Below are 22274 nucleotides of genomic sequence, written 5' to 3' on the forward strand. Positions count from 1 at the left end.
AATTAATCAGCTGACAGAAGCAGGCTAGGGGAAATGTAATATCTTGTTTATAAAGTATCTTTTTTTTTTTCTTTTTTTTTTCAAGAAAGTAGTCTCTTGTAGTTTGTCCTTGCAGCTATGAGGTAATGAAACCCCTCTACTACAACTAAATGACTAATATGAGTGTAAGCATTAGTCACTCAGCAAAATTTACAATGGCAATAGGACTTGAACAAATGTATCTTAAAGCAGTACATACTGCAAAAACAGTGTTATGTTGTTTATAACCGTTTTGCTTAAAATCTTAGCATATGTGGATTAAGTGACTAGTTTACACTTAACACTGCCTTAATTGAATGAGGAGGAGAAATGTTTTATGCAGCAGCAGTGCTAAATAAGAGAGAGGTAAGACTAGGATATAGACTGTTTAAAAATGGATGTAGTTTCCAGTTCTGAAAATTAAAGCCAATGCAGAAGTGCTTTAACATGCAGTACCAATGAGGGCCTCTACGGACTGGTTTAAAAAAAAAACATCTGGCTTCATTAGACTTGATTTTAAAAAAATCCTCTACTTCTCTCATGAAATACAAAGTTGGTAATTTCATCAAAGAACCCCCTACCTAGCATTTTTAAGGTCAACAGTATTTTTTTTTCTTTTAGATAAACTTTTTCTACAATTATCTAAAAATACAAACATCCATATAGCATCTTTGCCACCATTGACAAAAATTACAGTTGATTTCTTTCCAGCAGCACCAGTGACATTTCAGAAAGTTATAGTCGTGATATCAGTGCTGTTCGGAAGGATGTTCTCGGATCAGAAATAATTCTGCACACATCAGTTTTATGACACTAAGATTTTGCATAACAAACATTTAAATATTGTTTGTTTTCTATGGAAAGTCATCAAACTGTCCACGTGACAGCAAATATTTAAGCACTGTGCAAAACAGCTGAGCCATTAAATGGAATCATCAGAGTGAGATGTAACGTTGAAATGGTTTTGCAGGAAACGATGAAAGCTGTCTCAGCTTTTGGTGTTTTTCACCTTATATGTGCTATCCTTGATCAAAATCTCATTTTTTTTGATGACGGAGCTGCTCTCTGTGGCACAAAATCAACACTGTGATGCTGCAGACTCGTCTGACTTGAGCGAACGCCTCGAGCGAGAGTTGGTATTATTAGATTTAACCTGTGATGAAGCAAGTTTGGTGTTATTGCCACCTGGTTGGTTGTCATGAGGTGCAGGTGTATGCATGTTCGATTTCATATTTACATGAGCTTGTAAATCGGTGTGCATGTAATTTATTAATGCATTAAATTTGCTTCGGGAATATGTTGTTGGAAAAAAGTAATTACCATGTATGGCCACACCACTTTCTTAAGAGATTTCACGCTACCCTCATCTCCTCAGGTATAATTCGTCATCCCCCTGCAACAACCTTCGTCAAATTGCATTTACCTGTTGGAGAAAATCCCATTTGAAAAATTCAATACACATGCTGAATGAATTCTCTTCTCTCCATTGTGGGTTGAGACTTCTGTTTTATTCTCCAAAATAGCAAAGGCAAATGAATTGAGTGATGCGTTATGTTGTTTTAACCCTACACCAACACTTTGCTAATTTCAACATTGGAGAAACAAAATAAGTAAATACACAAGAATTAAGGTTAACACCATATATTTTAAAAGGTCAGTTTTTATTTATAGACCAGAAGGACTATCCAAAAGACAAACTGTGTAATCCCACCTGTTTTAAATACTATTTCCTCTAAAATGGTCAAACAATGGCTTTATTGTCAGATTATTACGAAACAGGTGGACAGATACAATACGTGTGAAAATGTCTCAACAGAGCGGTAAAAACATCAAACTAAATAAACAGCCTTACGCACATCTTCCAGATTCCAGATTGTTAGACACGACCAGTCCTCGTTTTTTTTTCTTTCTTTTTTTTTTTTTCTTCACACTATAGGAAATGACATCACATGTTGACAGCGTGGTTCGGGCACGCCCCCCCCCCCCACTGGAAATAAGGAGAGCAGAGAGGGCATGAGATAAACCGTGGTAGATTCAGAGGCAGACGTTGGAGTGGCATGGCTGTGTGCAGCTCAGCACTGCAACCTACATCCACGCGGCTCCTGCCTGGACCTTCGGATTCTTTCCCGCTCAGCCTCGACACGGCGGCGGACGGCGTGACACTGAGCTGTGCTGTGTTTTCCCAGCGTGTTGCAGGGCACCGGGAGACAGAGAAGGAATAATAGGAGGCTGGGGGTGGGGTGGGGTGGGGTGGGAGTGGGGGGGTGGTCGAGGGACAACCTTACCGCACGCTTGAGCGATGTGCCGTGAGCTGCTCTCTCTCTCTTTCCAGACCGTCGGGCTCCTCAGCACAGAGACGCGGGACTAATGGAGGGATGCGACGATGTCACCCTTTGCTTGTCATGCTTGAATCACAGCTGCATTTATCCTTCGGTGTCAGAGACCTTATCGTCTTCGTCTGTCACTGCCGCCAGACCCACTGTGGGGTAGCGCGGCGGACAGAGCCTCCTCCTCCGCCTCCCCCTCTCCCTCGTCGGTGCCCCCGACTTCTCTTCACTCCCGGCTCGCTCGTGTCTATTTACCTCTCTTAAGCTACCCCCCCCCCCCCCCCCCGCCCCCTCTCTGTGAGGCTCGGGCTTTCTTGCTCTCCCGCTACCTCCCGCTTACTATCTCCCTCTCTTTTCTCATTCAAAGCAGGCTGCTTCTGTTCCATCCAAGCAGCTTCCTACATGATCTCTTGGAAAACGGTATTCGCCGCTGCTCTGCCGTCACACAGTTCCTGAGCCCTTCCAGATATTCACCTCCATAACGACAGGATGTTCCTCCAGGAGGATTGATCCCCTCCGCCCCCTTCACTCACCCCTTCCCCTCCCTTGTCCCGATCACCTGCCCCGTGACCCTCAACCCTCTTGTTTTCGACCCCCGCCCACCCTCTCCTGTTTGTCCTTACCCCAAGCCTCTTTCTCCCCTCACTTGTTTCACCCCCTTGATCATGTTGCCATGTGTCTGCGGGCTTCAACTTATCCTCGTCTTGCTGTCCTCTGTCTTATGGACCCGGGGGGAAAACTGCCCAGCAACCTGCTTGTGCCCAGATCCTCACACCGTGGACTGCAGCGGCCGCGGGTTGACCCGTCTGCCCGATGAGATCCCGTTGGACGTGCGCAGGCTTTTGCTGTCCGACAACTGGATACCCCGCATCCCCTCGGACTTCCTGGTTCTGTACAGTGACTTGGTCTACTTGGACCTCCGGAACAACTCCCTCTCCCACATAGAACAAGGGACCCTCAGCACCTCTTCCAGGCTGGTCTTCTTGGACCTGGGCAGCAACAATCTGACCGAAATCCCGAAGGGGACTTTTGGGGAGTCCCGGAGTTTGATCAAACTTCGATTGGGAAACAACCCGTATCTGAGCATGGTGAACGAGGATGCTTTCCTGGGCCTCACCTCTTTGAGAGAACTGGAACTGGAGCGTAATGCACTGTCTACCCTAAAGGTGGGGGCACTGAGTCAGCTGCCCTCCCTGCGGGTGGTGAGACTGGAGGGCAACCCCTGGGTGTGCAACTGCAACTTTGCCAGCCTGTTTGCCTGGCTGATGGAGAACAGTCACAAGCTTCCAAATGGTAAGCCTATCAGCACAAATCCATTGCTATAACACGTCTCTGGTCTATTTAGGTTTTCCCTGTAGGAGAGGAAACCCCCCCCCCTCCCTCCCCCCTTCTAATTTTGTCTCTTTCTTCCTCCACCCCCATAGCCTATAAATGTGAGACTGAGTGTGTAATATGACACAATAGCAGTTGTTTGAAAGTGAAAACTACAATGATGGTTTAATTCAAGATATACCAATGAAGCGTTGGCTAATATGGAAAAAGATAATAAACAACTATTAAGACATTTTGAATTTAGCTTGCAGTTCTTCAGGCTCCTGATTTAAGTGTGCTCGTGAAGCGAGCATTGACCTCTACCCTGTGTGTAAATTCATTTATGGCTCATGTTTGTATAATATTCATCACAGTTGCCATTCAGCAGACACTAATTCAGCAATGACCTTTTTCCTAAGCCAATGAAAGTCCAACCCTTTCTGTTGCTGCCGTGTTTATTGCTCTATCCACGTGAATTTTCACACTACAGACTCCGTCTACCACTGTGATTTAGCCACCAGGGCTCAGTTAGATAACAGGGCTGAAGTTTTGGTGGGTTTGCAAGGCGATCTCAGCGTGCGCACGCTTATCTGAGGAACAAAACAAGGCGAAGGGGGTCACCATGTCCCTTTAGAGGTATTACACTGCGTGTAAAATCTGCTTACATGTAGCTGATTGCTTTCAGCAGTCAAAGCTACTGAATTCTAAAAGGTGGTTTGCAGTATGTTCTGGCTAGAACAGAAAGCATTACAAATTGTCCAGATCTGTGTTAATATCATTCAGTTTAGAAGGTTATATAGAAAATGTAAAACACTCGTCCGTGGACATTCATTCCCAGACAAGTGTCTTTGTTCAGAGGGACCCATAAATGCTTTTACTGAAGGTCAGCTATGTATTACTATTAATGTCCTCGCAAAGGACACGGACAGTAGTTATCTCATAAGAGCAGGCCAGCACGTTGGCACAAAGAAGCAAAACTAAACAGAGCTGACAGTTCAGCCACACATGACTCGTAACTCATGCTGTTATCATGTTTAGATCACAGTATAGATGTGGCGTAGCGCATGATGTGGGTTTATTTTGAGATTTCAGTGTGAATGTGGCTCACAGTGGGTGTATTTTAAAAACTCAGTCTAGAAATACAGTACATAGTGTAATGTTCAGGCACAGGGTATTGTGCACGAAGGTGTGCAGATCCTTCTGTCACTGCTCCAAGGTTAATTGGAGTGTGAAATGTTGACCTGTGCATACAAAGATAATTTTCTGTCTAAAGCCTGAATAGAATGGACACAAATCAACTGCCTTGAGATATTTTTTTTTCTTATTTATTTATTTTTTATTAAGTTGTGAGAAACTTCATGAAAATGATCATCCATCAAAGCCAATGCATAATGGTATCATATGTTGTGTTTTTATCATAAAAAGTTTTTTTTTTTCAAGCTAAAAGTCAAAATCCTAATTGTGATTAAATATATTCAATAAAAAATTAAAAAAAAAAAAAAAAAAATGCTTTTACTCTGCTCCCTCCAAAAACAGGCTGGTCGTTAGAAACTGCTGACAACTCCTACTATACATTTAGGCCATGGTGTACTATGCTATTGATTCTGCTCTCGCCTTCCTCCCGGGTCTTTTTTCACTTGCCCCAAAAACCGACAAGTTTGGACCTGTGAGGAAGTAAAGTTAATAAACTGGCAAGAAAACCAAATTCCCCGAAGCAATAGGTTTCAAATGCATTAATCACAGGTTCTAAGTGTTGTCAACTCCAAGGCATAATGAATTGCATCGGCAGTGCTGGCCAGGCACACATAGACTACAAAGGGGAAGCCAAAAGCATGGCCAAGCTGCTGGCATGGCTGCCAACTGGCCTCCAGAGTATACACGCTCTCAAATTGAGTTAGTAATGCGTATCTCACCTCATATGTGGCTCTTACATCCCCATCAGTGAGTGTTTACTTTATGGCCCCAGAGATAGGTCCGCCGGCTTGGGCAAAACACACACACATCTCTACTTATGTGTCGGGGATATCTAAAGTGGTCTTCATTTGTATTTTTGGATCATTTAATCATGTTCTCTGGCTGGAATTGACCTTTTCTTATGGAAAAAAAAAACATCTCGGCAAAAGGAATATTAATTGTTTTTTTTTAATATTCTCTTCTTAAACTATGTAAATTAAAAACAGGTCAGAGAGGACAATATGTTTTTATACTGAACTAAAAAAAAAAATCTTTGTCAACAAGTTGCTGCCTTCCTCTGTTTATAGTTGATAGAAGCCACTTTTTGTTTCTCACTGCAAAACAGTCAAAAGCGACCACTAGCAAATACTACGAACAGTGGAATATGTCGCATGTTGTCTTTTTGCTCATATTTGTAACTGAGACACGCTGAAGGTAAAACCAGTCGACTTAGTCTAATATCAGGTTATCAAAATCTAAGATGTGAAGACAAATGTTGCTCCAGTAGTCTCACGGGGTCTCTTTGGGAGACTTACATTGAGTTGGATTTATAAACTCGGCTAGTTCACGCATGCAAGCACCATACTGCCAGACCTAATTAACGTAATGACTGAACTCTCGATTGCCGAAAAATGCAATGACCTGTTCTCTGCAATGCCGTATTGGAAGTGGCTACACAATAACAGATGGACTCTCATTAGGGAATGAGCTTGACTCCGAAAGCTTTTCAATATGCACGAGCCCTGACAACCATCGTCAGTGTGGGTGTTTCAACTTAATATCTCATTCTTTGTAGAGAAAATCAATTACAGAGACAGAAATTACATTCTAAATGGTGCACCAGTGTGCTCTCTTCCTCTTGGTGGGTGTTGCATCGCATGTCTTTTTAATCAAACAACACAGCAGGGGCGTTTACAATAACAAAACAGTGTGTGCAGCCTCTCCAAGAGCTCAACCAATGTTCAAAATATAACGGGTAAAGGTGCTACAAATGGTCTCTTTATAGCAATTCAACGGGATATACTGATTGTAATACTTTTGCTGTATGCATGTGTTAAATTCACGATTCTCAAAGTGATCACAGGACTCCGAACAGCAGCTGACTGGTTTAATTTTGCAGCCCATTTTATTTAAGTAGCAAATGATTTCTTTTTCAAAGGTCCCAGTTCTGCAGCTCCAAAAGAAAATGGGCGTTTGGAGAAATAAAATCATGGCCGTGGTCTAACGTCACTTTAGAAAGTATAAATTATAAAGCTGTAGGTACTAAAGCAGGCAACGAACAAACTATTTGCAAACTTCTGTACATCGTTGTCCTAGCAACATTTGCATTTGTGCCTTCGTGCTTGCAGCTATAGGTTACCGGTACCTTTTGATAATGTGGGCAGTGCTGAGTCTTACTTTGCTCCATCCACATCTAAAAGTGCTGCACCCACAGCTCGTATGCCACATGATGGTGTGGAGAAGGCAGGGGAGACGAGGGAGACGGGCAAAACAAAAAGCTAAAAAAAACCATTAACATGAGTGGTTAGTAGAGTTTCCTGTGATACAACAGAGGAACTAGATGTGCTGTGTAAATTCTTTGGAACGTGGTGTTGACATTGTTGGCAACACAAATTTTACAACAGCCTCAAAACATTTGGCGCACAAACTTTAAAATGACAGCATGCAGCACCATCTAGACTGGTGCGTGAAAGCTGAACCGCGAGCCGAATACGACACGGCGTCACGTCTCAAGTGTTCCGCTAAATTCAACTTGGAAATCCTTCTCTGTTCTTCAAATTAGGGACCAAAAACTGTTATTATGCATTTTAATTTTGCCTAGTGGTATGTTTTCTGTCCGGTCTTGACCGTCTGTCTGCGTTTTGCACTTCATAATTAACTGTGTTGCATTTTATCTCTTGTCAATCTCTCCCTCTTTATTTCATCACCTCTTCTATTTGGTGGTAAAGGAATTGAAAACAATTTTAGGATCATGCACATTTTGTTCTTTTACGATACGACTGCCAGACATCCGACAGACTGGTCCTACATCTGTGCGCTCTCTGCTTTAGTTTTGAGTGAGGTTTCAAAACTCCTCCAACCCCTAATCGCCATGTAGGTTGTAAGTTCCAACCTTCAAATAAATCCCAAACGAGTTTTTCCTAAATTAGCACCTCTGCTTAGGTTTATGCACAAAAAGCACTTGGTTCTCCTACGGGCAAGATAATGGTTTGGGTTAAAATTATGACTTTAAACCATGTTATGTTAAAGTTACTACTTCCTTAAACTTGCACAACCTTTGTCGTCATGGCAACAGTTTTAAAAGCTCTCCCGACTCATGGTTAGAGTCTGAACTGCATCACTTCTTTGAGACACCAGTTTGTCATTATTTCTCCTACTGCTAGAAGTCGCTTCACTTTGAAATAGGGCTGAAATATCACAATATTTTTGACCAGATACCTTCATATCAAAATTGCAACAATATTGTAGGGAGCCCCACTTTAAAATGTAACTGTCAGTCATAATATTAGTATGATGCATCAAACCTTTGAAAAAAGGTGTATTCTAAGGTTTTTGTGTTGGCCAGTAATTGGTCATTTCTTTCATGTTCTCAGCAAGACAGATTCATCATCTAGATCAGTAAAATGAGTACATTAATATGTAGATTGGATTTGGAGCACAGTGTGACAGGAGTATGTTTGCTGTCGAACTTTTATAAAATATGGCACGAGCAGTAATTGAACAGAATCCTCAACTATTTCACTGTAAATAAAACCAAAGTGTACTGCTGTTTCATAAGTCCTCCCAAGATATTTATGGCTTCCTTGGTGAAGGCCTGCATAATGCTGCAGCTGCAGAGCCCGCCGTAAACCCAATTCCCATTTCATTTTTCACATCTTGATTTCCCCTGTGATTTTCAGATCACGACGCAGCACACTTTCCTGTTTGCATAACTTTGATTACTGCAGGTCAGCGTTGTGAGTGGTTTGAAGATACTTAAAATGGATGAAATAGACATTTTTGGATAGAAACCCCGGCTGTGTTTGGGCTCCTATGTATAGTACTGGAGACAAATAATTATTATTGACCATGTCTGTGCTGAATCAGATTGTCAGATTTAATGTTAAAATACAAATTTTGTACAGAAAGCAGTAAAGGGATCCGCATTTGTTTCGGTTTTTTTGCTCCCATTTAAAAGGCTTTTTTTGCCACTAATTAGAGTCATAAATGTTTTAATGGAAGGATGAGTGTAAACAGGATCCACTGCTGTCTCCAGTGCTCTTGGGTTAAGGATGAACAAAGGCCATGTATAATTCAGAGTGACACAGTTCTATGGCACATTGGCCAGGGTAATTGGAGCTGGAGCTGCCTACAGGGCAGGGCTGGCCAGCTCTCCTGGGAGATGGGAGATGGGAGATTGCGACCGAGTCCCGTCGTGGCGTTGCTACTCGCACTAGTCGTGACCTGTACAGTTTCACTACAGATTAGCAGTTCATGTAACAGGTCAAAGTCTGACTTTTCCTTCACAGCCTATCGAGTTGTTCCGTCGAGACAAACAGATCTGAAAATATGACGCCGTTGACCGGCACTACCGCGCAAAATGCCGCCGCGCTCGACACCACTTGCTATCTTTACTACCCATGGGTATGTGATGAGAAAATATCTGTTCCATTAACACAGGCTGACAGCTTGTTTTATCTTGGCCTAATTTAATGTTTATTTAAAGTTGGGATGTGAGACAGAGAGCGCCGGTAAAGGGAAAGCTGAGTGTGAAAAGGTGGACAGAATTACAATGTGTGATAGCATCAGCTGCTACACGTACAGTAGCAGAGACAGATAATCTGCCAGTGTCAGAAATAAAAGGTGAAAAGCCGTAAGCATTATTTCACTGGTCGTGTGCAGAATCGAGCATGATGGAAACTTCCCTTTGTTCCACTTTGTGGCCCACTGAGAAGCATAAATTACTAAAACCTGCATATTTAGCGGTTTCCTCATGAGTTATGACAGTAGACAAACTGCTATTTAATGTGCTGAAAAGAAATCTTCTGGAAATTGCTTCTCGACTATCTTCTCTTGTGTTTGGGGAAAAAAAAGATAATTTACAAGTGTGTATTTGTGCTTTTGTGATGGGACATTTTGAATATGCCCTCAGTACAAGGATGCCCGTGAATCTCCACACACAAGGAGTCCCCTCCTGAATGGTTTAACCTCGCCCCACTGTCACATGAATGCCTGTCATTTTGTGCATTCATTTCACACAGTCTCCGCTCTGTTCCTTTCTAATCCCTACTCCTTCCTGCCCTCTTCCTGCACGAATCTCTCGCCATTTTTCTCTCAGATATCACTCAGACTCTCTCCGTCACTGTAAGGGAATAATTCTTCAATGCCTCTGCAATTATACGTGCATGGGTCCGTTTAAATCACACTTGAGTGGCACATTCATCTTGTTTATTCAAGTAGGGAGTATTTAAGTAGAGAGCCTCGTCACCAGTGTTTTGCCAATTCTGCACGGTTCTGCAGATTTACTATTGTGGCGATTTTTGCCTCAGCTGTTGGCGCAGAGATCAATCTGGAGAGACAGTGTGGTGTTGAGACAGGGAGGAGAGACAATCTTCCAATATCAGCCCGCCACAGCGAGGTAGATCAATCACAGCCCAGACGGCAGATAGCCTAGCCTGTCGGCTGGCTGTAATCCTAAATGTAATCCATCAACTGTCCGCGCCAGGAATGTAACATAGCCGTGTGGGCTGACACACCTGATGGTGTAAAGGTGTGATTTCTGTTGCATTGTTGTACAGTAGCCGGCTTTGCGGCCGCACGATTTGCGATCACAGTGGTGCTGGGGAATCGTTTATGAACTCTGGACATTTTACAGGATCAGTTTTACAAAGCTGATGTGGACTAATAAAAATGGTCTGAGATACTCGCTGAGAACATTAAAAAAAATTGTGCCACAGTAAAAGTGGGGCTGCAATGAATTAACGTTCACAGCTTTCATTAGAAGTTTTGGTGCACCCATTTCAAACAGGACTCTAATCCACATGAAAGCACCTACTCCGTCTGCATTTAACATGCACAGTATATTTAATTCCCCCTGGACATTAAATCACAGAGCTTCTAGCCTGCAGCTGTACTTCCAGACACATCATTCCTCAGCAGAATTACACTGAATAAATTAGGTTGCATATTAAAGGCCCAGTGTGTAATAATGTAATATTCTTAATTATCTTTTCATTTACGCATAATCACCTGAGATTAGGAATTGTTCCTGTTTCATCACCTCAGAATAAGCCTCTCATCTACATGGGGAGTGGGTCTTCTTCCACGAGGCCATGTTGCACCGCCATGTTTCTACAGAAGCCCAAAACAGACAAACCAAACACTTGTGCTATAAACTAGTCCGCTCTCTTTGCATTGCTCTAAATCTTTCTTCTTTTTTTTATTGTTATTTTTTTATTAGTTCTGTATCAGATTGTTAAACCACAGTGAGGTCAAGTTAGTCGGGCTCTCTGAGAGTTATCGTGCTTCATTGAGCCTAACGTGGACTGTCCTTGGTAAACACAGCGGTTGACATTTGCCATCTTGTTTTTTTTGGAGCCAGAAGTAACCATATTTGAGCAAGCTGGGGAAGGTGAGGGGTGAATTCGATGGAAAACCCGAGGACACGGGACCCCAGGCACGTCTATCAAACCAGGCACGCCCCCAAACAGACCTCTCTTTGAGAATTATTTTCAGAAAGACCACCACAACACTGATCAGGAGTGTATTTGGCGACACCATAATGACTTTTGGAAAAAAAATGTTATGACTTAATATTTTCTGAGAAACGTCGACGCAATTTGAATGGATGTCGATTGGAACCTGTGGTTTTTGGAGCCCTACTGGCCCTCGGTGGTATTGCACATCTGCATGAGCTTCACATTTCTAATCCAGAAACTACATCCGTTTTTAAATGCAATCTTTGGTGTATATTCATATACTGGTAGTATTTAGTCAAAATTACACCGTATAAAGTGAACTAGGCGTATTCAAAGGAAGCATAGTCTGTGTTTGTTTGCAAAATTCTATTAATATAAAGCAATTTACGGTCAACAATAATCTGACTCGGGTTGAAGCTACATTACTGAAAGTCTGGACATCCTTCGTCATAGACAGCTTGCAATTCTAAGAAACTATCATTATGGTGTTTTTCCAGAGGGTTTCCACTCTTCGCCAAAGAACACAGCTGTTCAGTAATTCCCCCATTTGTCAGGCAGTGCGAGTCTGTCTCCCCTATTGCGTAATTTCAGTTCTTAACTGCAACAATAGCTCCACTGGAAAGCTACTTTATCTCCTTGCAAACCCTGCATAATTTATTGCATATGCAAATGTTTGTATTGGAATAAATGTCCATATAAAAAAGGATTTACATTTCGGTGTAGCTTTTGAATTGTATGTTATGCTCAGACGAATATAAAAACTAACACAAATAAAGTTAGGTTATTAGTCTAGACATGTGACATGCTCACAAATTATATATGAAAATGATCTACTAAAAATAGCAGTGAAAAATAATTAAACTTTGCTGTCTCTGTCCACCACTGGCCTGTTTATGATAAATGTGATAATGCTGCAACTCCTGCAGAGACCATGTGTTCACCAGGATAATTTTAGTCTCAGATGTTATTAATGAAGCATCTGGAGCAGGCAAGACCCGGCAGAGAGGTTTCAAAAGGCAAAGGCTAAGTCTCTTAGGTGATGGGGCATTTTCCATGCAGTAAGTGCACTGAGAATATAAATATGATCCCTTTATCTCTGGCACAAACAGACAGGACAGGCTCTTTAATATATTGGATTTTCTGTTTTTTATCAATGTTTTTATAAGATGTGTGGCAATGACACAGAAGGTGAACTTCCCTCAAATCTGTGGTTTAACAAATAATTACAAGGTCACTGCATTCTGTCCGTGTTTGGCTTTTCTGGCTTTTTTCTAAATACTCTGCTGCACATTTATATCCCCTCTCTGCTTCTTGTTTTCCCCTTTTAACTGTCAACTATTTATTGGAAAGGATTTATTTTGCATGGAATCAAGGATAAGTGCACATCACTGGGGCTGCCTTTATATGGCAAGTTTAGAATTTAACCATCTCTAATAACTTAACACACGTGTAAAAAAGAAATCCCTTCGAAAAGCCCCTTTCAATCAAGTATGAGCTATGTGGTTTGCTATGCAATTCATTTCTTAGAATATTAAATTTTTTAAGTATAAAAAAAAAAAAAAAGCCAGCAAAACATTTTCAGCTCATATTTGTCACATGGAGATTACTAAATGGTTGTGAGTCCAGCAGGTCACCGTTGCCTCTTCAGTAGACTTGCGTGTTACTCAGACGAGTTGAATGAGCAGTTTCCTCACAAGCTATTAATTTGTTTTGATCTCTGATTCCCACAGCATATGGTGGTAGACATGTTGTGGAATTAATCGTGACAGGGACTGGTGCGCTCCTCTCTAGCCTCACCAGGATCGCCAGTATCGGCTCTTTAGTCACTTTGGAGCGTCTTTCTCGGTGCCTGGTTTGTTTTTGAATCACTGGCCGGAGGCTACTTGAGTTTTCAGCAGAACTTGTCTAGCGAGCACGTGTGCTGTGGTTCTTGTCTAGTTCGTCTCCGTGTATGTTGTGATGGGAGCCGTGCACATGTCATTTATAAGAAAAGAACAAAAAATTAGGGATCACAAGTTGTATACGTTAATAATATGCATAATAGTCGCAAACAAAATGACCAAATGAAGGATTTTACTGACATTTTAATGTAAGAACAAAAAGATTTAAGATGCAGTGCTTGTAATATTCTTTACCTTGGGTAACAAATCCCCTTAAATGAGCAAAACCAACCACTCCATTATTGTCCAGGAACCGTAATAAACACATAAACAAGCCACACCGTTGCACTGGGTGACATTTCCCTTCATTATGATGCTTGCAGTAAACTTGGAATCAACTTTTCTATTTATTTATTTATTTATTTTTCGTGAGTAGAAGTCAATAGGAGTCGGAGGCCATCCATCATCATCAAGTTATGCTGCACCCACGGGATGTTATTAAGATTAAAATGTAAGTCTTGGAAAACCTTTTCTGAGCTTATGCACACAACAGCAAGTCACGAAAGTGCTGGATTAAATAAAAAAGTAGTAAAAGAGATGAAAACATCCACATGCTGATCAAAATTTCAAATGCTTTCTTTATTTCTTAATTTTATTTATCTTTATGTCTTTTCAAAGACTCACCGTGACATCATCATTGTTTATGTCACAACAGTAATTCAAAAAGACAAAATCATGTTCATATCCAAATTTAATCTTCACTGAGCTTTTTACTTCTGCAATTTTGACTGCCAATATTTTGTTCTTCAATTGAACATCAGAGGAAATGTGAGAATCTGTATCTTGTAAGTTTTATCAAGCTTTTAAAGAGTTTAGTTACAAACATAATCAATACTGTAAACGAGTCAATGAGAGAACCAGGAAATCCAATTCCACACCATCCGAAAACAAAAATGTTGTTTCTTATCGTCAATTACAACTTTTGAAGGTTCTTTGTACAACCTTTTACACATCAAGCACATTATTTCATTGTTAGTTGGGTTTTGCAAATCAGTTTATTTTCTTATTCACATTTCTCTTTCATACCTAATTAAAACCCTCGAATGTCAGTCATTGAATAGCAGCCGAGCACCGCTTTAACTCAACCCAGAATGAAGGCAGTCGGTTGATGCGACAATCACAGAAGTTATTCTATCTGTGTTATAACAAAGCCTGCTTCAAATTGTGCTGACTGTCGAGCAAACACCCAGAAGTGATGTACTGCCAAGTGTGTGCATTTGCATGTGCAGTATCAGAAGAAAGTAGCCACCCACATGGCAAGGCTTCATCTCTACCCACCTATAAGCCAGCGCTCGCATCAATATGTCTAGTTTTTCACAACATATTGCCAGTAGGATGGTAACTTACTTGCTGTAAAGATTGTTGTTTGCAGTGTTACAGTTATTAGATAATACGTGTTTACTCGGAACAGCGTTGCAAGCGTCTAATTTAGCACTTGTGTCAAAGGAAACTCAAAGGTTATTAAAATTGTCAGTAAAATACCTCAAATGATTGACTCTGTTAGAATAGGAAGGAAAACCCGTTGGGTTTATCTTAGTCGTAGTTTTAGTGGCCAGTCTTCAACATTCACATGTTAAAACTGACCCTCCTGATCCACTGTGTTGATCTGATTGATCCGAGTTGCAGAAGATGACTCACCGGAGGACTTGCACCCTTGAAATCCAATAAGCCACGGTCACTGTCCTTTTCCATTTAAATAATGTCTGAACAATAAACTACGTGCAAGTGACAGAGACGGAGAGCAGCTCGCTCTGATTTACCATCGCTTTCATCTCGAGATGAGTTTGGTCAAGGTGCCCGTGTGTCTCAGACAGCGCTGGCCCTCACTACATCGGTACGTTTTTGAAGCCGTAGCAGCGGTCATATTTAACGCCGTGTTTACTCGGAGAAATGCCTCGTGCAGCTTGCAGTAAAAAAAAAAAAAAAAAAAAAAATCTAAATGAGTTACCCGAATCTGTATTCCATTCGTTAAACCGTTTACTAAAGAACGCGCCGTAATTTATCTTGATGTTGGAGACTCAAAGGAAGGCATCACCCAGGGCTACGGACACTGCACTGCAACACATTAAGACAAAAATAAAGCTTCTCTTACAGCACACGGCTATACACAAACAGTATCACTCTGCCTCACGGTATTTCAACTTTATTCCAAGAGTGAACCTACAGTCAGGCTGTGGGTGGGTGTACTGTAAACACAGTGCAACTTCAACTCATAAGTGAAGACTTCTCATCGACCTTAGAGTTTATTAAATCATATCCCACTCTTTGGAAGAAAGTGCATTACCCTGTTGAATTGAGATATTTCTCATAGTTCCTTAGAATTAAAGGGCGGAGTACAAACAAGGGAAACTGCGCGCTTTAGTTTTCTCTGATCATTTTCAGTCCTGTGAGTAGGTGATGGCCGCTTCAGCTGCTGATGTCACGGGCTGAAAGGCGTTATCTTTAATTATAAGCTCCTGGGGAATGAGAGGAATAACAGTGAAGCGACTCGGGCGGAGCTGTACCGGCTGCTTGTTCTTCGACATGAGGAACAATCAAAGTTCCTGCCGTGCATGAAGGAAGCATTGACTTACGCAAGTATTCCAAATGTCGCTCGAGCGACGTCAGCTCCTGAGTTACGCGTGTTTTTGTGACCGCCGGCACATTTTGTCGATTTCAATATGGACCCGAAACGTGAGCAGAGGAGAGCGCAACGCAAAGTTTTGTGTAAAACTTGGAAGACCGGCAACGGAGACGGCCACCACCGAGTCCCACCGTGATGTTCTGAGGTTTCTGAGGGACAACGTTTAGGGCAAACGACCTGAACTTCTGGTTCTCCAACATTAAAAGCGCACGAGTTTCTCGCCGTTAACGAGGCGGCCGACGCGCCCCGCTGACGTGCGATCTCTGCTCTGCTCTAGTATCGAGGCCATGTTCACGTCGCTCATGCACGTGTGGCATTGGTCACAAAAACAGACAGAATTCAGGCGCTGATGTTGCTCAAGTGGTAAAACCTGAAATTCGTACAAATGAAAATGACTGCTCGCCCCTGCTCTGTGCACATCACAGTGCTGCACTCAGTTCGTGCACAACAGGAACAACTCTCTGAACTTTTTGATTGCACTTTGTGTGATGTAATCCCTGAAATACTGCCATATGAATACTTTTGTCTAGAAATCCATGAATATGACATTATTCGCTGCAGCGGCGCCAGCGGGATTAAATCTCGGTGTACACGTAGGATTTGCCCACCGTCTCCATGGGTGTTTAGCTAGCTAATTACTCTGTTCAATACGGTATGCCATCATGCTATCGCTTATACAGCTAATCTTTTACCCAGTAGCGGCAGCTTGGGTATGTGCAGCCGAAATCCTGCAGCATTATATTAGCGCCTAGCATTTTGTTACAGTCACTGTGGTTTTGTGTGACAGGTTGTCATATATATATATTACACCTTCCCACCATGTACGCCAATGGTTGAGTCCCAGCTTATTTTACAAAGGCTATCTTAATTTGTTTTCTTTGAAATGTTCCAAAACTGCTTGTTTTGTGTTTTTTCAAAAATAGATATAATTTCTTCCAATCACAAACATATTTAATGTAGTTGTTTGATTCTTAAATGTTACGAAGGAAGAGGGCATGTTGGGAAATGGGAGGGGGGGGGGCACAAGAAAAATATATGCACCAGGGCTAATAACTCTGCCGCAGATATGTCTCCTATGGACGCGAGCGAGAGAGACCGATTCATTTAGTTTTGCACAAAAGTTACTGAGGAAATACAACCGTGATCAGTCTGTTTGAATCATAACGTCAGTAAGTGGAGGCAGACAAAAAAACGGGATCGGTAAGATAGATAAGTTCACGTACGCAATGCGTGTCGAGCGTGTCGAGTAAATTGGTCTGGTCTTATTTCCTGTTTTCATTTCAGGGGTGGAAGGCATGGAGTGCTCCCTTCCTATGGACGGCAGACGTGTGTCTCTGACCCAGCTCTCAAAGGACAGCTTTCGTGAGTGTCAGGCCACCCTGACTCTAACGGACCTGCTCATCATCATATTCTCCGGCATCTCGGTGTCGGTGGTGGCCATCATGACCAGCTTCTTCCTGGCTTCAACTGTTCATTGCTTCCAGCGCTGGAGTAAAGGCGCCAAGGGGGACGAGGAGGAGAGTGAGGAGTGAGGAGGATTTGCTGTTGAGGGCCCGTGTGGTCCTGGTACTTCAAACAATAAGAGGAAACCGAAGACAGTGAGTGGCCCCCGTGCTGTTTCCTCCCTGGTGAATATCCAGGACTAGTTAACGGTAGGATCTTGCCCCGCTACGGTTGCAGTTGTTTTCTTTGCACATGGACCTCTGAAATATGGTAACAAAAGACATTCCCAAGGAATGAGTCCCGTTAAAGGTTAGTGAGTGTACAGATCCACTCGTACAATGCTATTATAGAGATCGTATTTTTGGCTGTGAGAGCCCGTGGTCGTCATCTATGGTCACTGGGACTCGGCTCGATGTTAGAGGCCGACATAAATATACAAAGGCCGACAAGAAATAGATTACAAACAAAGAGGTGTTGCTGCAGCGCTGTCACGTTAGTCTTAGAGAAACCAAAAACGTATCTACTCATGTTGGAGATTCAACTCTGGAATCTGAAATCCAGCAAAGGTGACATCGAAGCCGGCGTGACCTCGTGGGTGACTTTGTCAAGGTAGATCAGGATGCCAGATCTCAATCCCATAACTAAAAGGATGTCATACCGACCAATGACCTCAGTACGTAACTGCCTGTAACATGATATGCCGGCATATCCTGCCATTTTGTGTCTGTTTTGAACAGCCTCACTCACTAACATTAACATTGTTGTTCGCAGGCACTGAAGAAGGAAAAATACCGTTGTTCCTTCGGCATGTCAAATTAGACAGTAGCAGGGATGTGAGTTGAACACGAAGGATTTGGGTAATGATGTGCTGTACGCAGGAAGAGATTCCAGTGGCTCGGCACGTTCTTTCAGTGGTACTATATTCATTATGTAATCACAAATGTATGTACAAAAGAAAACGATGTACAGTCAAACAAGCGTAGAAGTCAAGATGATATACGGTATGTTCCTTTAGATTGATAACTGTGAACTGTTTAGAAAGGAATTCATAGAATATCTAATATTGGAAATGATGGCAAATATGGTATTAAAATAGAATCTATGTAGAATTATTGTGTCAAATAATGCACTTTAAATGGTGAACCCTAACTTTGGCAATCCTCTAATTACATCATGTGGACTGGTTCTGTCTTCATCTGCCAAAAGCTTAGGTTTAGGTGGAGGAGAGAACACGTATACAGACTTTGTTGTCGATGGCGTGTTGCTTCGTGAGGTAGGGATAGCTCCGAAATAGAAGCCAAATCACTCTGTATACATAAACATTGTGCTCATGCAGTTATAGTCTCCAAAGATTTCTATTTTCTTCTAGTCTGTCTGTGATGAACCGGCTGTCTCACTTGGCAGTCTTTAACCTCTATTTTAACAGGAAGGTCAGTTTAGAAGAGTTATTTATTTGCTGTGACAAACAAGAGTTTAGTTTTGTGAGAAAACATCTGTTGTGCTTAAGATATCCATCAGTTTATTGTCCTTTTAGTAAAGATCTCAATAACTTGTAGTAAAGTTGCTGATTTGATATCCTGGAAAAAGTCTCATATCAAAACTCATATGCATTTAAAAGAGTGACGGGACATTTAAATTTAATAAATCAATCCCCTGAATATTGTGACTCTGTATATTTAAATCCTCCATGATTCAAATTTGGGAGGCAAAAGAAATGGTCTGCCCCCTCCCCCCACCAGTCCAAAAACAAAAACAAAGGTATATTGCATTGCTTCTCACATTCTTGTAAGGCATGAATAATTCAGAGAAATTGAGATATGAAGCAGAAAGAATGTCAAGTCTCTAAATGGAAACGAGCAGAAGAAGAGCCACGAGCAAACACCGTCATCGTTTCTGTGCGGTTGACAAAAGATAAAAAGGAATTCCAAACGCCTCTGTCCCTTTTAGAACAAGTCATAAATCTGAATGTGCAGCGTTCCCGAGCACATTTCATAACAATGACAAAAAATATATATATATATATATATATATGTGGCCTTATTTTTTTTAAATTTCTTTTCTCCTTTGTATTATAATCAGTAAAAGCCCAACGATTTCACAGGAAACTAACGTCATCCCGCCGCGCTCTTTTTAAAGGGCGTGTTGGTACCAGTCGGTGTTGTCCCGGTGTGTTTTCATTAATGTGTGTTTTCACGTGTTGCGTTGAAAATGGCACATCCTTACTAAAAAAAAAAGTGCAAGACTGAAACTGTACGGCTGTTGTGTATTTGCCAGAATTCAAACTAAGTGGGGAAACTTTGAAGACGCGTGACCTGCGCAAATTAAGAAAACCGAATCGAGCTTTCGCTAAACCCTTCCCCTTCAACTGTCCAACCGTCACCTGGCCGTTGCAACTAAGCATGTCGGCAGGCCTGTCGAGCTTTTGGTTTCTCCGTATGTTGAGGCGGTGTACAAGCAGCTGGGAAAAGAGTTCGGAGTCGGCCTCCCCAAAACCCGAAATCACAAGAATGAACACGTGAAGAACAGATTTGAGTCGGTCTGCTTCCCATTACAACATCACTTTACCGTTTCTTACCTGTGCAGGACTACCACATCCACTTTTTGAGTTCACGTGCTGTTATATCAAAATGTAGGGTCATGATGGCACCTCTTGGTGAAGTAAACACTCCAGCCAAACTTGTGTTAGATACTCCTACGCGTGGCAAAGTCATCCTTTTTCTTAAATCCTTTTCTCTTATGGGGGGGGGGGGGGGGGGGGGGGGGGGGTACAAAAAAAAAAAGTAAAGTACACCGTTTGAGAACGTGAACAACAAACTATCGCCGAAATCCAACTGAATATCCAAGTGCGCGTCGATGAGCGCGAGCGTTGCCTCCTGCAGGTGCGTAGATTAGAAAGAGGCAGACTCGGGTCGGGATCAGAATGAATGGGAGCGAAGTAAGAATTGAGGACATCGACACGGTGTCCTTTAGCGTGATAGTGAAAGCCAATAAAACCCACAGTCAGTCAGTCAGTCAAGTCAGTCAGACGCGGGGAAACACGTCTCATCATTTGACCCAAAGAATCTCTCCCTGCTGCAACGTTAATAAATCTTTCACCGTTAAATCTTTCCGGACGGCCGCGCGATCGAACACTTGACGGGCCTAGCGACGGTTACTAAGGGGGGCGGGGCTTAGTGAAAGGATCAATTCCAGCCTCAGTATAAGTGCAGTCCTAAAGGTTTACGCCACTGTACATTTCGTATTTGAAATCGGTTGTCCTTGCGGCGTACGGCAGTTTGGTCTAGCGAACACCGCGCACTATTGCTCATATCCAGAGGGAAGGTGCCGACAGTTGTTAAGTTCACACTGAGGGAATAAGTGAGACATAAAGCCCGTTGACTCGAGACGGAGCAGATCCTCATAGTCGGTAAACGATTCTAAACATTTCACTGCTCATCGCCGCCAGAGTCACTAAAGTGGATTCGTTTGGTTGTTTTCCACTTTAACAGATGAAAAACTGCTTCTTCTTTTTTTCTGTTTTTTTTTACCCGATATGATAAAAGTCCAGACCTAAGTCAAGGAATCCGAGGGGGGCGGTTTTATACGTATCATTATAATTTCCAACTACCGTGTAGTTACTGTATATTAACAGATTATTGTTAGCTTAGTTGTTATCTTAAAGCATATGTTAGCATGACCATTTTCTTTCTCTTACTCATTTTATTAAGTACCAATATCGGCACATAAGAGCATGCACTGTTGGCGTGTACCTCCAGTATAAAGTTCAGATTCATGTCTATTTTTCTATCACACCTTTCAGAATGAAGCATTTATTTACACCGTCAGTCCCCCAAATACTTTTTTTTCTTTTTCTTTTTTTTCTGGCATTGCGCACCCCAAAAAGCAGAGACGGTGCCGGCTGCTTTTCGTACAGTTTGTCTCGATATTGCTTAAAATACCAAAATCCATGTTTGAGTTTTGTCAGATAAATGTCAGAACGGCTCCCATCTGAATGAGGTGACGGAAGAGAGTGCGACGCTGCCACCGAGTGCGTTTCCAAATGTCAAACAGACCGTATGTGTAGCTGTATATTGATGTTTGGTAAAAAAAAATAAAAAAAAAAATTCTAATAATAATAAAATCTTTTTTTTCTGTCCTTTGGTCTGTATTTGTATAGAAATTCTGGTGTGTGTGTGAATGCAAATGAATACAATCATTTGCTACTTATGAGATATATTTACATTACAATACGTGAGGTATGAACAGTAAAGAAAATGTTCTGCAGGAGAAAAGACTTATTAAAACCTTGTATTTATATTTTCTTTACTGCAGTAAGTTTTCTCTTCGATTTGTTTTTCATCTTCAGGATCATCTTAAAGATTTTTGGATTCAAATTCATTCGGCCTTCTCCTTTTGTCCTGACGATATTTAAGGTTGAAGATCAGTATTATTTTCCTTTAATTGAATTTAATGTGACAACAGAAATGTGATTCGCAGCAGAGCAAGATCTCCTGCAAAGTGTTAATCATGACTCCATAACAACTGTGAATCTTCTTCCTCTCCTTTGCTGGAGTCGACAGATTTTGTCTTGTCACAGCAGCAAATGAGAAAGGCTCATCTGTAAACACACAGCGGGTTATTTCACACAGCACTGTTATCACGCTGCAGGTATGCAAATGGGTGCACTATTTTTGGAAAGGGTGTTAGAGAAATTAGAGACTTAGGGGAAAAAAAAAAAAAAAATCAAATACCATCCGCTTGCATAACAAGAATCCAGCGTGTTCGTGGACGATCTCCTTCATTCCTAGCTGTGCTCCACAATCCTGGAATCTGAAAACGAAGACAGTTTTTTTTTTTTTTTTCTTCTGCTTGTGACCACTGTCTTGTTGTTTTGCTTTTTCCAGTTGCAGTTTTTGAAGGTTTTTTTTTTAGCCTACATGTAGCCCTGCACGAAGGAGTTACTTCTTTGGATGACAGAGGTTTGTGTTTCTTTTTCCATCCC

The 22274-nt window shown here is 41.8% G+C and overlaps 1 protein-coding gene across 1 annotated transcript; it reads left to right on the plus strand.

Moving 5' to 3' along the window:
• The first annotated feature begins 2031 nt into the window (after nt 1–2031).
• On the plus strand, nt 2032–20041 carry LOC138198319 (leucine-rich repeat-containing protein 38). Its single transcript, XM_069149678.1, has 2 exons — nt 2032–3638; nt 17135–20041. The coding sequence occupies exons 1-2, from the start codon at nt 3011–3013 to the stop codon at nt 17380–17382; spliced, it is 876 nt and encodes a 291-aa protein (XP_069005779.1). The 5' UTR covers nt 2032–3010; the 3' UTR covers nt 17383–20041.
• The last annotated feature ends 2233 nt before the right edge of the window (nt 20042–22274 follow it).

This window comes from Embiotoca jacksoni, unplaced genomic scaffold (genome assembly GCF_022577435.1).
Source record: "Embiotoca jacksoni isolate LCO1_2020_lvr unplaced genomic scaffold, fEmbJac1.0.p SCAF_1, whole genome shotgun sequence".
Lineage (NCBI taxonomy): Eukaryota > Metazoa > Chordata > Actinopteri > Embiotocidae > Embiotoca > Embiotoca jacksoni.

Excerpts from the sequence above, each read along its gene's own strand:
- LOC138198319 (XM_069149678.1), top strand. The coding sequence starts at position 3,011 with ATGTTGCCATGTGTCTGCGGGCTTCAACTTATCCTCGTCTTGCTGTCC. Across the intron at positions 3,639-17,134 it reads CAGTCACAAGCTTCCAAATG|GGGTGGAAGGCATGGAGTGC; the intron begins GTAAGCCTATCA and ends TTTTCATTTCAG.